Source organism: Crotalus tigris, unplaced genomic scaffold (genome assembly GCF_016545835.1).
Source record: "Crotalus tigris isolate CLP2741 ecotype Arizona unplaced genomic scaffold, ASM1654583v1 scf7180000017785.2122318, whole genome shotgun sequence".
Taxonomy (NCBI): Eukaryota; Metazoa; Chordata; class Lepidosauria; order Squamata; family Viperidae; genus Crotalus; species Crotalus tigris.
Window position 1 is genome coordinate 1,759,582 of NW_024096634.1, and position 16,497 is coordinate 1,776,078.

At 36.0% G+C, this 16,497-nt stretch overlaps 2 protein-coding genes across 8 annotated transcripts in view; both read right to left on the reverse strand.

Annotated features, from left to right (window-relative positions):
• CAPS2 (calcyphosine 2) overlaps positions 1-6,179 on the reverse strand; it is a 47,383-nt gene extending 41,204 nt beyond the window's left edge. For 4 of the 7 annotated variants that reach the window (XM_039342315.1, XM_039342316.1, XM_039342314.1 and 1 more), the window contains exons 1-3: positions 5,956-6,179; positions 4,351-4,440; positions 2,904-2,950 (exon numbers count right to left, since the gene is read on the reverse strand). In XM_039342315.1, coding sequence (XP_039198249.1) covers positions 2,904-2,950; positions 4,351-4,413 — 110 coding nt within the window. In that variant the 5' untranslated portion in view covers positions 4,414-4,440; positions 5,956-6,179. Of the gene's footprint in view, positions 1-2,903; positions 2,951-4,350; positions 4,441-5,670; positions 5,692-5,723; positions 5,878-5,951 lie in introns of those variants that run through there. The other 3 variants (XM_039342311.1, XM_039342313.1, XM_039342312.1) reach the window with 3 other exon arrangements.
• A 2,185-nt stretch (positions 6,180-8,364) lies between these two features.
• CCDC107 (coiled-coil domain containing 107) lies at positions 8,365-16,297 on the reverse strand. The gene is made up of 6 exons (XM_039342317.1): positions 16,042-16,297; positions 13,370-13,575; positions 12,621-12,687; positions 10,130-10,220; positions 9,477-9,586; positions 8,365-9,052 (listed from the first exon to the last, which is right to left on the reverse strand). Exons 1-6 carry the CDS (start codon positions 16,193-16,195, stop codon positions 8,781-8,783), a joined length of 900 nt encoding a protein of 299 aa, XP_039198251.1. The 5' UTR covers positions 16,196-16,297; the 3' UTR covers positions 8,365-8,780.
• Between the last annotated feature and the right edge of the window lie 200 nt (positions 16,298-16,497).

Below are 16,497 nucleotides of genomic sequence, written 5' to 3' on the forward strand. Positions count from 1 at the left end.
CAAAGTAATGCTGACAAGAGAGCTATATAGCTGAAACCGGGAGACAGCAAGTCGACACATTTCCAGTCTATGAGAAAGACATTCCTAGAATTACAGGAAAGAAGGATGTCTTTCACTGAGTCACATAAGGTGTATGTGGTGCTCAGTTAATTGGACATTTCATGGGATGTCCTAGTGGCAAGTTTAGAGTCCATGCAGGAAAAGGACTTAACCATGAGTTATTTGACTGGCTGGTTGCTGGAGGAGGAACAGAAACATCTGGAAAGGCAGCAGAGGGAGAGTGACCACAACGCTCAGCCCAAGCCTAGAACTGCTATGTCCTAGGGTGCCAGCACAGTAGCTGAGAAAGTTTGCATGGTGGAACACTGCTTCAAGTGTGGTTCTACAGAGCATCTCCAGAGACGCTGTCTTGAGAGGAGAAATAGAGTAGCAGCAAAACAAGATCCTAGAGCTACACAACCAACATTTTTCCTGGCAGCAACGTTAACTAAGAAAAACACTTGGTTATTGGACGGTGGGGCAAGTCAGCATATTGCAAATGGCCCACAAATGTTTTCTGAGACCAGCTAAGCAAGCATTTGTTAGGTTGGCTAATGGACAACAGTCTGCTGTTAAAGGGGAAGGTAAAATTTATGTACCTGGTATTAGAGAATCACTGGATAATGTATTATATGTGCCAGAGTTAGACCATAATTTACTCAGTATTTCGAGCTTGGACAACATATGAAGTAATGTTTGCAAAGGGTCAATACGCTATAAGGAAAGATGGGAGGATTTGTGCACAAGGTGTTAAACAGGATTATTTGTATGTACTAAAAAAAACAGCAGGAAGGTTGTGCAGGAACACTCCCAAGCATGATAACTGGTACATTTATTACACAGAAGGCTAGGACATGCAAGTTTTAAAGTGCTGCTGAGAATGCCAGATCTAGCTGAGGGACTTAGAATCAAACAATGCAACACATATTTGGATTGTGCTATTTGTAAGGAGTCAAAGTCTAGTATGTATCCTGTAAATAAGAAAAGCACGAGACAAACTAACAGAGTTTTGCAGTTAGTGCATGCTGATTTAAGTGGTCCTATGGTGCCCTCTCTTGGAGGAGCTAGGTACATACTAGTCTTAGTAGATGACTACACTAGGTATGGGTTCTGTTACTTATTAAAGAACAAAACTGAAGTTCTACAACAGTTTAACTTTAAGCAATGGGTGAACTTTGTAGAGAGAAGGTATGGCCACAAGGTATATCAGCTACAAACAGACAGGGGAACAGAGTTCATGTCTGATAATTTCCAAAGATGGATGAGAAATGTAGGCATAAAGCATAGATATACAAATCCTTACACACAGCAGAAAATGGAGTGGCTGAAAGGAGAAATAGTATATTGCAGACCATGAAGGATTCATTGCTAGCAGATGAAGGAATGAGTAACACATACTGGGGAGAAGCTATAAAAACATCCAACTATTTAGTGAACAGGGTATGGAGTGTTGCTATCAATGAAACTCCATATTACATGTTGTATGGAAGGAAATCTTCATTGGCTCACCTAAGGACATTTGGCAGTTATGCCTGGGTGCATATTCCCAAAGGCACCAGAAGGAAAGGACAGACAAAAGCTAGGAAATTTAGGTTTGTGGGATATGAGCCTGGTTCCAAGGGATATAGATTTTCAGATGGAACAAAGAAGGTAGTGATATCAAGGTCTGCTAGTTTCACAGAGCAAAATAATTGGAACAGGATGCATGCTAACACTAAGGTGTTCATGCCAACAAGTAGAGTTAGTTTTCAGGAAGGAGAGGCTACACAAAACCCAATGAAGGAAGAATAGGATAGCAGGTCAGAGATAGTAGGGACAGATGAGGATAGACCTGAAATAAAAAGAGAAACAGAAACACATGAACATGTGATCCCAAGAGGTCTGAACGCAGCAATAAAGGTGTACCTCATGATTGATTCACAGCAAGTGGGGTTAGAGCATATAATGTAAGGTATGAACCCCATGATTATCAAGAAATGTTATCGTTAACTAAAGTAGAAAAGGATAAATGGAAGGACACAATAATGAACTGCAGTATAAGGCAGCAATGTATACAGAGAAAAATTGTTCAATTGTTCAAGCCGATATGTTGACTAAGCTTTAAATGGAGGAAAATGTAAATGTAAAAGCATTTGGTTTAACAGCTGTTTGGCTTTAAATGGGAGGAGTGTCAGGATAATGATTTAAAGACTAAACAGCTTATGTAATGATGTAATGTAACATAAGGTGGCTGATGCAATAATAGGAATGACTCAGCAGAGCCTGTATCTGTGTCTTTAAGAATCTGAGTATAAAAGAGAAGGCTTTGCTGGAATCTTTCTCTCTTATCCGTTTCCTGCTATAACTAGTGTGTGTTGGAATTTACTGTATTACCATGTGTATGTATTTTGTTCCTAGTGTATATTGTAGATAGTGTAATATAAACCACCATTTAATACAAACTACTGTTTACTGTATTTACTCCTGGGTTACCTCAGCACAATAAGACTGTGCATGCTCTGACATAATATTAGCAAATAAACAATGTGACATTAGAGTTAAAAATATTGCTTGAATATTTTAAAACACAGAACTTTCAACCAATGAAACCTTTAATGAGACTATACAATTTCTGAATCTGACACTACCACCTACCATTCAGCAAGTTTAATTTCATCAGTAAAACATTTGACATGATTTATAAAGCATAAATATGATTTGATGTCAGAACATAGGACACTTCTCAGCTCTCTGCCAAACAAAATGTGACATCCCTAGTTCAGAAATATTTTAAAGGAAAAACATGTCTTTTGAACTGTTTGATTTGTTTCATATTAATATTATATTATATTTGCATAGAATTTTTTTTAAAGGAAAATACTTACTCTGCTGGTCGAGGACCATGGCTTAATCTTGTGTTTGGCCTCCAACTCTGAAAAAAGAATACAAAGCTTTTGTTTATTTATTTGTTTGTTTTCATGTTCCTCCATACTTAATGAAACTCTGAATATAAATAAGAATAATTTTTTAAAAGAAACAAAGAAATACCATAAAAATATTAAATTTACTATAGTCTAATCAAGGGGAAATCCAAGGGAATGGAAGCTAGGATTTTAAAAGAGTTTGGGTCAGTTCTGTTGTACTTTAACTCTGTGTAGAGTTTGGGTCAGTTCTGTTGTGTCAGTTCTATAGACAAGTTTGTCTATAGAAAGTGAATTTATTTATTTATTTCAAATATTTACATAACCACGCACCTTTTACCAAACTCTGATGGATTCTTTTTTAATACAGCTAAATAAAAATTAAGATTATTTAATTTTGTCCTGAAGTATGGTATCCAGAGCCCTGGGAGGTAACATAAATATCTCATGGGGTAGGATAACCTTCCTCCTCCTTTTACTATTTCATCATATTTTCTTATATTTTGGAGATAATCTATAAATATTACAATATACATATTTCTTTCAAATTATTTGGGAAAAAACATATCAACTTGCCCTTTCAAGCAGATAGTTGAACAAGTACTTTGGCTTGCTATTTGAAAGAGTAAGTTCTGGGGCTCAAATAATACACTCCTTCACACATCAACACTCAACTTCACTGGGCTTCACCCTCACTCTACCCCAATGCTTGAGCTTTTCAAGGCCCTCTAAAGGGCTAGGAGAGGAGTTCTTGCCAGATCTCAGTGGGAAGGTAGGTATTCTGTAGAGTAGGGTCTAATAGAAAGAAGGTGTGTTTCCTAGATCTCACTTAATGGCAACATTTAAGGGAAGGAACTTAGAGTGTCCCCACTCTACTTAACCTGGTGAAATGAGAGATAACGTCAGTCAAAGAGTTTAGGCAGGGTTGCTGCTAAACTACAGGGGGAAAAATAAGCAAGAAGCAGTTCATATTGATTCCTTGGCCCAATCTCACAAAGTCTCATATATGGCTATGTCTGAAGCAGAACTCCTAAAGGCTAGCAGAGACATTTGGATAATAAGAATCACTCCCCCAGCCCTACCTCAGTGCGATGCTCCAAACCAGGAGGAGACACTTTGTTTATTAGAGAGGGAATTCTCAAACAGACATACACAACAAAACCAGGTTTTAATGATGTATACCTGCGGTATGGTTTTGTTTCTCTGTAGTTAATAGATGCATACATGTTTCTGATCACAAGGCACAGTGATTTTGAAGTTTGCATTCCGTAATTCATAGCTTTATATACATATAACTAATATACATCATTTTTAAAACTTTGACTTAGTTTTATTTTAATTATGGACATTTATTAATGTTTTAAAAATTAACATTCATTTTTCAATTTTGTAAACTTAATTTTAAATTTACCTGAGAGGACAGTAGAACTTGTCTTTTTGGAGGTGCTGCAATTCCTTTAATCTCCAAGTCCATCTGAACTGTTTATAACTTAAAATGGAGCTGAAAAGTAAAATTATAAAGGTGACTGGTGAGGGAAGATCAGATCCAATAAGAAGAATTTCAACAAAATAAAAGAAGTATTTCTTTCACTTTAAATATATTTTCTATTGAATTGAAATTCTGTTCAAAAGCATTGAGCAGAATTTATTACAAGGAAAAGTTTCAATGAATGTCATTTTCCAATCCCATCAGAAGCTTGCTACAGTAATTTAAACCAGTCCTGCATGTTGGTGGCTCTGAAGACACATATTTTTTAACACATAAACCAAAGTTTAAGTAATTGAGAAATAAAATATTACAAGATTTTGCTCTTAAAGTCATATAATAAAATACTTATAGGTACAATATCTACAGAAGACTGACAATACGATCAGAGATGGATGATCAGCTAGAATTTATACCAATATTACTTCAATTTTAGAAAAGACTACAGCCACCCACCATATGGTACTAGAAAAAGTATCTGCAGCCACAATATGGCGCTAGAGAAGATGTGGCTGTTTTAAAGAAAGCCAGGCAGATCTGTGTTCACACCTAGGTATGTTGAAAAACTCCTCTCTAAAGATTATAGACCTATAATAAGCAATATTCATATTTTTACTTCAGCAGATATGTGTGTGTGGATGGAAGGAAAAGGTAGTACAGAGAACAATACAAAGATACTGTAGAGTTTTCTCTAGATTCATTTTGCAGAGTGCCTGTTTCAAAAGAGGAACAGGCAGAATTGATCAGGAGGCATAGGAGAGTCAGTTTGGTGTAGTGGTTAAGGTGCTGGCCTATAAACCAGGAGCCTGGGTGACTTTGATCGAGTGACTCTCTCTCCATCCAACTCACCTCCCAGAGTTGTTGTGGGGAAAATAGGAGGGGGGAAGGAATATTATGTTACCTGGCTTAAGTTATTTAAAAATAATTAATATCTGACTTGCATCAAAACTTCAAATCAGAAGCTGGGGCAGCAAGAAGTTCTACCCCTTAGAAGTCCTGCTGAAAGTATCCATATTTTCTCATTCAAAATAGAACAGAACATAGACCTGTTTTCTCGAGAACTGGCTGTCAACTGACTTCCTAGCGATCTAAGCCAAACTGAGGATTTCGCGGATAGGAACCAGCTCAATATCTATCAGACAAAATCCCTTGTACGCCGAAAACACGCAGTGTGTTCAGAGGCAGACACTTCCTTATACGAGTTGACCCTGCTTGTTTCTGTAAAATAACTCTTAACAGCCGTACAAAGTCAGGAGAGCGAAGGGCGAAATAGACATCCCCAACTGTTTTCGCCTTACAGCTAGATTAAGGAGTCGCAGGCTTGTTTGTTTTGTTTTTTAATGGCAGAATATTCGGCCCGCGTCTGATTGCCTCTCCTGAGGGACGCGCGCACGCCGCCATGGTTGCCAAGGTTCCTAGTAAACAGGCCGAAACGCTTTCTTTTCCCCCGCGTAACGCTTTGAAAATTAGAAAGTGACCTCGAAACGGGGAAGAAACGCGAGTGACCGACCCCTCTCTTTTCCCACCTACGTTTTTCTCGCTCGGTCCCAGTCGTCCAGCTATCTCTCTCGCCGTCTTTTTCGTGTCTCCCGGAGAGTTTGATGAGCGTTCTCTAACCAGGTTTTCCTTTTCCTGATTTCCGTCTGGTTTTTGTTTAGGAAGAACCTGTTTGCTACGATGTACGTTTCTCCCAAGTTCTGCTTTCTTCCGCTTAACAGGACTCCCAGTAATTTCGAAAATCATCAAAGGGCAGCAGATTGTGAGAATTATATTACACCAGTGTTTGTTAATCCGTAAAGATTCTGTTTCATGGGTTGGTTTGGATACTTTTTACAATTCGTTCATCTTTTAACAATTGGCCGTTATCTGGACCTCAGTGTGGCAAATGAATAATTCTGGACAGACTCAGCTTCCTCGTCCTTTCTCTATTTTTGTATGAATAATTTTATTAAAAGAAGATTGTACAAAGATTTTAAAAACTACAGAAACATAGTAGAAATAAAAAAAATATTATAAAAGAAAATTAAAATTAAATAACAAAAACATAAAAGCAACAAATTCTGATCTTTGCAGCAGTTAAACATAGCGAACAAGCAACCATCTTCACTGTCATATTGCGTATCATAGTTACCTTCTTCCCATAAGCAAACTTTTTAAACAAATCCCAAAATCAGTTCATTTTTATCCATTTTCAGCAAAAAGTTTATAAAAGATATCCAGTGTTTTATAAAAAATAGTTGTAGTTCCTTTCCTTATTCTTTCCCCAGAGTTTCTCTAAAGAGTAGTAAAGTCGCAATAAATGCCAAATATGCTGCAGCAAACCCAGATGATCCTGTTTTTCATTGCATAAATCATGAGTTACACGGACTATTGCCAGTAGTTGAAAGCAATCCTCCACAACCTGGAGTTCTTTATGTATATGGATTTCAGCTCTCAGAATTCTCACAAAGCCTAGTTATGAACAAATTGGTGTGAACTTCTAACTATATAGAATTTCTCCATGATGACAGATCTCTAATTTGCACCTAACCCGTTCCTTTAGGATCTAAAGTTTAGGTCTTCACATCTTCACTCATTGCCACTGTAACTGAGTCCATCCACTTGACTGCTGGTCATCCTCTTCTCTTTCCTCTTTTCCCAGCATTAAAACTTTATTCAGACAGCTAGGTTTTGGTATGTGTCCAAAGTAGGATAATCTGAGTCTGGCTATTTGTTCATATTCTATACATTGGGAAACCATTCATACTGACAAAAGCAGCCCTAAATTGACTATATTTTTAGTTCTTAAACTTAGGAAGGGGTGTAGAAGAGAAATAATCCATTCCTAATTCATACAAAACCATTCTGACTGATGTACAATACTCTGACTTATCTACCTCATGCAACCCATAATTTGATTTATGCAATTAAATTGTCTACTGATAAATAGTTTATATACCACAGAATGTGGCTTGGCTATATTTATTATCATTTTCAAGAGCAGCTGAAAAGATACACCATATTTTTAAAGAAGTATAGTACTGGCCTACCAATTTACTAGATATTGCTAGCAAACTCCATGTCAGATTTTATACTAGAAATTGTGTTTATTGGAGGGGAGAATGTTTTAGCAGTTGTATAGACAGGCCTTAGATCAGGCCAATCCACTCTCATCTGGGTTTAAATGAAAAATATGTTGCCAGTGTTAACTTTCAATAAAGGACAAAATACCTCCATTATTATCTAAAATTAAATTTTCTACTATGAGACATACCTCTCTAACATTCTGACAGCTATTGAATTTCCCGGCAATGGGGCACTGTTGACAAATTGCTGTTATGGATATTCTCCAGAGGCATTACTGACCTTATTTTATAAGCGCACCACAATGAAGTTTAAGGAAAGGATTCTGAACAAACTCAATGTCACAGAATTTCTACAAGATGGGAAATTGCCCTGGTACATCAATTAATTTAAGAATATCGAAGAGCTTTATAGGGATTCAATTTGCAATAAATTATGAAACCAGCTTTGAAAAAAGAATCTACCCTTATAGAGTCTATGGTGATGTTCTGCTATATGACTTCTACAGAAAATGCCATAATACTTATAGCAACTATTCTCACATTATTCCCTGAGAAAACAGATGGAACATAAGTATATCACTACTCAGAGCCCCTCTTTGAGGGAAATGGGCAGTTTAGAAAAATAAATAAATAAATAATCAATCAATCAATCAATCATCTATAAGGATTTTGGAACTACATAACATGGTCAAACTTGCATCAATAGCCTGAAAAAATCACCAGATTAAATGACAGCAATTACTAAATTAAGCACAATAGTAGCATCAAGGTAATGTGGTTGGCAATTCATCATATAATTAGCTATCATAATGCATACATTATATTTAACTGCTCCATTTTATATTTTCAGTACTACTCAGTTACCAATAAAATCTAAGACTTATTGATATTTAATGTAAAGAAATATAGTTTGTCTCAAAGAAATAAACCTGTTTCCACTGTTTGAAAAAAAAAGAGAATATCAGAATTAGAATCCATACTAAAGTTACACTGAAATGCAAAGTAAAGCAACTGATAAGATTCCATATTAGTTGCAAATAATTTCTGCAGAGCCATATGACATAAACTTACAATATTATTTGTGGCCCTGCCCACACTTTAAAAAGAATCTGTGTTATTAAGATACTGGGTAGAATTTTCAGTGCAGTATATGCAGAGATTATTTTATTCAGAATAAATAGAAAATGTTCATAAATATATCATTTTAAAACATACAGCAGTTATGGTGAATATATTTTAAAATTTTTAAATGTGTTGTATAGTATGACAATATTCATTACAATTCGTTCATTAGTTCCTAAGACGTCTTCTTAACCCAATATTTAATTCTGTTATATCTTGATTGGTTATTTCCATCTTCTTTGGTTTTTCCATGGTACTAAGTAAGTATTCATGATCAAAATGCTGATACTTTTTTATACCATAAAACTCTTCCATATCTTCAAATATGGTATCATGCTCACATTTTTCATAAATATCCTCATCTATTTTTGCTTCCAGATGTTCGCTGAATGACTGTATTAGATCTTCAAGCTTCTCTTGGCATGTATGGTGGCTAATATCTTAATACACACAAGAGGAAATTGGAACACAACATTACAATTAGGTTCCTGTTTTTGCAATTAAACCAATTTACTACCAGAAAATTAGAAACTTTTGTTTTCCTTACAATAGAGAGTGCATTGCAATAGTTTGATAGATCACCAGTTATGTTATCTATTAAATCATAAAGCAAGTTGTTGCAGTTTACTCAAAAAGCAAGTTAATAGGTCATATATAATATGGTAGTTAGGTAGCAAGAAACAGTAAAAGCTCTAGCCTTGGCTTGGGACTTTGAAATAGATAAAATGGAACAAGCCAATTCATATGCACAAAAGAATATGCAGATTATTGCAACACTTGTTAGAGAAGGAAAACCTGCTTAAAAATAATGATCAAGATATCTAGTAGTACTTTATTAGAGAGTGTAAAATCCTCCAAAAGTACCTTGTGGTTTCATGGCTGATTTGTCTAATCCACTTTCTTTCATCAGCTTTCTAATGGACTCAAGTTGTTCCATAATTTCATCTTTCTGCTCAAAAGCCAAAGTATTAATACTGAAAAGCCAAAAAGCTGTATCAGATTTAATTGATCAGGACAGAAAATAATTACAAATCCATTAAAATAATGTTGAATTATTTTGTATTATTGGTAAATTTAGATCAACCACATTAACTATATTTTACTTAAATGAAACTAAAATTCAAATTAAGATTACATTGCTCATTTCTAATCAGCCACACACAATATTAGGTGAAAATCAGTCTAATATAAAATTCATTATATTTCTATTCACTGTGTTAAGTTTTTCAAAAATAAATACAAATTATGTGCTCAAAAGAAATGGTTAAAAAGCAGTGATGGCACCTTTAAATTCTAATTATTCCTTTTTACCCCTAAAAGGGGTAAAATTGTCTCAGTGAAATATCAGTTGTAATAAGCATTGCAAAAAATAGGAGAAAATATGCCATCCGTGATATATTGGCATTCTGTTCTTATTTTAAGTTCACAAACATGATCTCCCAGATCTCGTTCCCATATCTGAAGATAAACAACATAACATTTAAATTAAATGCTTTGATTTAATCTATTTGACTCACCAGCTTGAAAGTGGATCTAACTGAGTCAATAATGAATTTAACATTTTTTCTGTTTGTGCAAGATGTTGCTCCAATTCCAAAAGTTGATGCTCTAAAGTGAGAATATACACTTTTTAAAAGCTAGCATAAATCAAACATCTTTAAGATTAAACAAAAAAGTAAAGCAACAGGCAGAGGTGGAAGTATAATAGCTACAGTTCTATTCAGATTGTAGGATCTGAAAAAATATTTTTCTAATAAACACACATGAAGGAATTCCTACTGGGTTCTAAAACAGACTGTTTTATGCCTTAGATCAGTGGTTCTTAACCTGGGCGATATTGCCCCCCAGGGGGCGATTTCATTTTTCAGGGGGGCATTGGAACAAAAAGGGGCAATGTGGGGGCGAAGGAACAAAAAGGGGGCGATATGGGGGCAATGGAGCGAGAAGTTTGGGGGACACTTTTGAGATTTTTTCATACAGTGAATTGCTGTATATCTGTCATACAAAAACATCAGATTGCTCGCTATTAGTGGATTGAATTGTGTTTTCAAATGTTCCTCCAGCTAGCTTCAATACAGAACGCCGTACATATATGAATACACATTGCTTATCTTCATGCGCGTTGCAGAGCAATCTCTACCCTTTTTATATTTCTTTTTGCATCTTAAATTTTACTTGTAATTCAATCATTAAATATTACTGTTTTTCTTTTCGGGCATTTCTTGCAATTGAATTTTGTTTTCAAAGTGGTCATTACATTTAAGTGTCTTGAATAAATAAGATAATAATGAAATATATGTATCACGAAGTTTGGGAATAAAGTGACGGGTGGCACCAAAATTTTTCACACAGTTGACATATGGGAAAAAGATTGGAAATAAATTATTTGCATCAATATGTCCTGAAGACAATTTTAAAGAAGATAAAACAAGTGTTTGCATAAATTGAAGAATTATTTCCTATGTTGTGATTGAGAGGTTATGTTGGGGGAGGGGGGCGATGACAACTTCCTCATTGGCTCAAGGGGGCGATTCTTTCAAAAAAGTTAAGAACCACTGCCTTAGATTTTTTCAAAAATGATTTTAAAAAGATTTGAAGGCTTGAACTGAAAATGAAGTACCATTTGTAACAAACAAAATGATCAATGAAGAGAATATTTGTAGCTCAGGGTTGAAATGAGGGGTCCTTGATGCTCTGAGCTTGCTTGTTTTCTTGCAGACATTTCATTACCCTACCTAGGTAACATTATCATTGTTAATAAGGAGTGCTGTTTGGGCTCCTTACTAGTACAGATGTTGTTACCTAGTTAGGATAATAAAATGTCTGCAAGAAAACAAGGAGACCACCAAGGAACCCTTCAAACAAAATTACTACAAAACCACAATGCACTGAAGAGGAATTTAAACTGATTTTGTCCCAATAAAATCAATCTAATGAATGCCCCATTTAGATACACTTTAATGTTGTATTTCTCTGAAGTTATATTTACATTGTCATGGTATATACAATTTGGCCTAATTAGCAGTCTGTTTTATTGAATTTAAGATTATTCATATATCAATTCCAAACTTATTCTCAAATAGTACTTCTATATAAACAATGTACTTTTTTTCAGTTAGAATAGAATGCTGATTAAACCATTTTGTATGCAGTTATGCAGTATATTGTTTCTCCAGAGTTGAAAAAAAATATTGCTTAATAATTAAAATGAAATGTCATTGTTTAGCTGCCAAAAGAACTTTGCTAAATAGCTTATGTGTTTATGAAGTCAGATATGATTCCATATTGCCAAGGGAAAAATTTACTGCAATAGAACTTCCATTCCAGCAAGGAACTGAAATAGGAACCTCACAATAAGCATACCTGGTATGAAAAGAACTCAAGTATATATTTCTCTATAAATATTGGTGATCCTTCTCAGCCCAATAAGGAATATTTAAAGAGCACAAGTTACTTCTGCCTAGTAAATGGGTCATTTCATCTTGAATGTCTTTATTCACTTTGAACATTATGTCAGGGTCTAAGACATATTATTTATCAGGATTCTCCAGGTAGGTGAATCTCTTTTCATATGAATTATTAAAGCTTTTATCTATGCCATTTTCTGATCTGAAAAATCAAGCCTCTTCTTTGTCTCCAAAAAGCTGTTGCACTCATCTGCTGCAATTAGGAACAACATGAGTTCTGCCTTTTTAAAAGAATGTTAATCATGAAAAGTTAAAGAAACACTATTCCACATAGCTTTTTTTTCTTTGCAAGACATTATTCTCTTTGGATAAGAAGTTGTTCTCTGGATGAACAGAGAATTTTTCACCACAAAACTGTACTTTGAAGACAAAAAGTTTTCCACTTGCCAATTAAACAATGAAGCAATAATAAAAATTGGAATGGGAAGCTGTGGTTAATGAACTCATGTATAAATCTCAATTCTAAGTTAACATTTGATAATTTGTACTAGGTCAATAAAGATTTAAAAACTATAAGCAAACATTTTAACCCAATTCTTACCTGTTTCTTTTGTTTTTTCTTCTGCATTTTTTTCTTTTTTTGATAAATTTTCTTCCTGTGATTTCATCTATAAAATCATAAAACAATTTCTGTAATAGCCTCAAATATGTAAGACTAATAAAGTAACAGTACTATATAAACAAAATATTTACAGAATATTCCAAAATATTCCTACATTAGCGTGTTTTGTTTAGTTTCAGTACTTTAATAAAATAAAGTCAATAGCAATCCAGAATATTCAGATGAAGTAAATTATAATAAAATTATAATTTTATTGTAAACTTTATAGTACAATTATAAAGTAAATTATAAAAGATCCCACCTTTTTCAGGTCAAGACTTTACATGCTTTCAATTGCATAATGCAAATTCCAGAAAGTTAGCAACATAAGAACAAAATGCAATTTAATTTAAAATATAGCAAATTTAATTACTTCTCATATTTTCATTATTTTCCAATTTTGTCTCAAAAAGTATTTTGAAAGGTCCTAGGAGCTGCCACAAAAATCATGCAGAAAATACAAGCAGACCTGGAGATGCAAGTTGTGCACTCCTCCTGTATACTGGTACTTTTCATTAGATTATATGTGCCATGATATTTTAACTTTTACCTCAACATTTACTAAGATAAGAAAACTTGAATTTCTATGTGATACCATATATTGGGCAAAATAAGATATATTTATATACGTGCTTATTACAAAATAATTCCACCTTGTAGTCCACTTTTGATTTTTTTAAAATATTTACCTTTAAGAATTTGTATAAAGCAAACACACCCGCGCTAATAGCATATAGCGGCATTAGGGTTAATGCAAAGTCTTTGCGGTTGTCTCTAGTCCGTTCAGTCTTCAACTCCTTCTCCATTGCATTTCTCATTTGCTGGATGCTTTGATATGTTTTACTTTCAGGAGTTTCAAAATTTGTTGGTGTATGCAGAATTTTCTCAGCTGTGCCTACAGAATAAACATTTTAATAATTCAGAGTCAGTTAAATCCAAAGCCAGTTAATAAAAACTAGGACTGTAATCTGGGATTTATGTGCTGAAGTACACTACAGTGGGGCAAAAAAATATTTAGTCAGCCACCAATTGTGCAAGTTCTACCACTTAAAAAGATGAGAGAGGCCTGTAATTGTCATCATAGGTAGACCTCAACTATGAGAGACAAAATGAGAAAACAAATCCAGACCATCACATTGTCTGATTTGGAAAGAATTTATTTGCAAATTATGGTGGAAAATAAGTATTTGGTCAATATCAAAAGTTCATCTCAATACTTTGTTATATATCCTTTGTTGGCAATGACAGAGGTCAAACATTTTCTGTAAGTCATTACAAGGTTGGCACACACTATTGCTGGTATGTTGGCCCATTCCTCCATGCAGATCTCCTTAGAACAGTGATGTTTTGGGGCTGTCGCTGGGCAACACGGACTTTCAATTCCCTCCAAAGGTTTTCTATGGGGTTGAGATCTGGAGACTGGCTAGGCCACTCCAGGACCTTGAAATGCTTCTTACGAAGCCACTCCTTCGTTTCCCGGGCGGTGTGTTTGGGATCATTGTCATGCTGAAAGACCCAGCCACATTTCATCTTCAATGCCCTTGCTGATGGAAGGTTTGCACTCAAAATCTCACGATACATGGCCCCATTCATTCTTTCCTGTACACGGATCAGTCGTCCTGGTCCCTTTGCAGAGAAACAGCCCCAAAGCATGATGTTGCCACCCCTATGCTTCACAGTAGGTATGGTGTTCTTTGGATGCAACTCAGCATTCTCTCTCCTCCAAACACGACGAGTTGTGTTTCTACCAAATAGTTCTACTTTGGTTTCATCTGACCGTAGGACATTCTCCCAATCCTCTTCTGGATCATCCAAATGCTCTCTAGCAAACTTCAGACGGGCCCGGACATGTACTGGCTTAAGCAGGGGGACATGTCTGGCACTGCAGGATCTGAGTTCCCAGCGGCGTAGTGTGTTACTGATGGTTGCCTTTGTTACACTGGTCCCAGTTCTCTGCAGGTCATTCACTAGGTCCCCCCATGTGATTCTGGGATTTTTGCTCACCGTTCTTGTGATCATGTTGGCCCCACGGGGTGAGATTTTGCGTGGAGCCCCAGATCGAGGGAGATTATCAGTGGTCTTGTATGTCTTCCATTTTCTAATTATTGCTCCCACAGTTGATTTCTTCATACCAAGCTGCTTGCCTATTGCAGATTCAGTCTTCCCAGCCTGGTGCAGGTCTACAATTTTGTTTCTGGTGTCCTTCGACAGCTCTTTGGTCTTCACCATAGTGGAGTTTGGAGTGTGACTGTTTGAGGTTGTGGACAGGTGTCTTTTATACTGATAACAAGTTCAAACAGGTGCCATTAATACAGGTAATGAGTGGAGGACAGAGGAGCCTCTTAAAGAAGAAGTTACAGGTCTGTGAGAGCCAGAAATCTTGCTTGTTTGTAGGTGACCACATACTTATTTTCCACCATAATTTGCAAATAATTTCTTTCCAAATCAGACAATGTTATTGTCTGGATTTGTTTTCTTATTTTGTCTCTCATAGTTGAGGTCTACCTATGATGACAATTACAGGCCTCTCTCATCTTTTTAAGTGGGAGAACTTGTACAATTGGTGGCTGACTAAATACTTTTTTGCCCCACTGTATATGTATAGATAGTTCCTGTCAACAAACACATTAATAAGAATCCCTGCACTATTTTAGCTTTATTAACAGTTTGTGAGAAAAGGGATAGGAATGATTATAAAGATAACATGGATGTTTTTCCTTGAGACAGTGAAAGTCACCAAAAGCCATCTCTATGACACAAAAAAGCAATTGTTTTCCTTTCTAAGAAATAATCCAAAGCAACCTGATCAATATTGGTGCCTTCCAAATGTGTTGAAGTACAAACACCATTTTCCTTAGCTCATACTGGCCAAGCTGTCTAGAAACGGCATAATAACCCAACAAATAGGGACATGAGCCAAGAAAGGCTGACCTAGCCTATGGAAGGACCAGTTTCTCTAAGTAATTCCAGCTACAGTTGAACATGGTGTAAATATTAAGGAACTTCTCTATAAGACACTTTAGGACTAGTTTCTTTTAACATGTCCCCTTATTGCAGACGGAACCCTGACATTAAGCCAAACAATTAGGGAAAGAAGAGAGCTTTTTATTAGCAGAAGTGTTATGGCAATTTCATCAAGTTACAGCTTAAATAAGGCTTTTCCATTTGCTTTGCTCTATGACGTCAATAACCAGTTCCCCTTTCGTTAACAAAATCTAATTCATTGGAAGAATAAACCCAGTGATAGATCAATAGATATATATCTACTTGATGCAGTATATCCCTCCCTCTCCCTGGCATCTTTGCCTGCCACGAAGGGACGGAGTGTGGAAGAGGGAAGAAATGGGCGCCGGTACGATACCGTGTCGGGGCTGGTGAGGAGCTGGCCGGCCAGAGGAGGTTTTGGCATTCCGCGGAGACTTCCCTCCCCCACTGAATATCCTAGGCATCACTACGAATAGGCAAAGCACCAGCACGACGGAGACGAACCCCTGCTGCATCGAAAAAAGCGCCATGGCGTCACGCAGGGACAAAATTGCGAGAAAGGGCTGTCGACTTTACTATCGGCCACCTACAATCACTCAAATAAACAATACTAGCCGGAAGGAAGCTGGAAAAGGGGAGCGGAAGAAAAACAAACCACAGATTTGCGAAGAAGGACCTTCATCTTCGATTTATTTTTTGTACCGCCCCCTAATGGGCTCCAGGCGCTGTTGGCGTGGCGATAAGTGGAAGGAAGGGGAGTGAATTCAATGGAAGCTAGGCACTTCTAGTATAAAATCTCACTTTTGTTCACAAAAGAGCGAAAACCATTGCT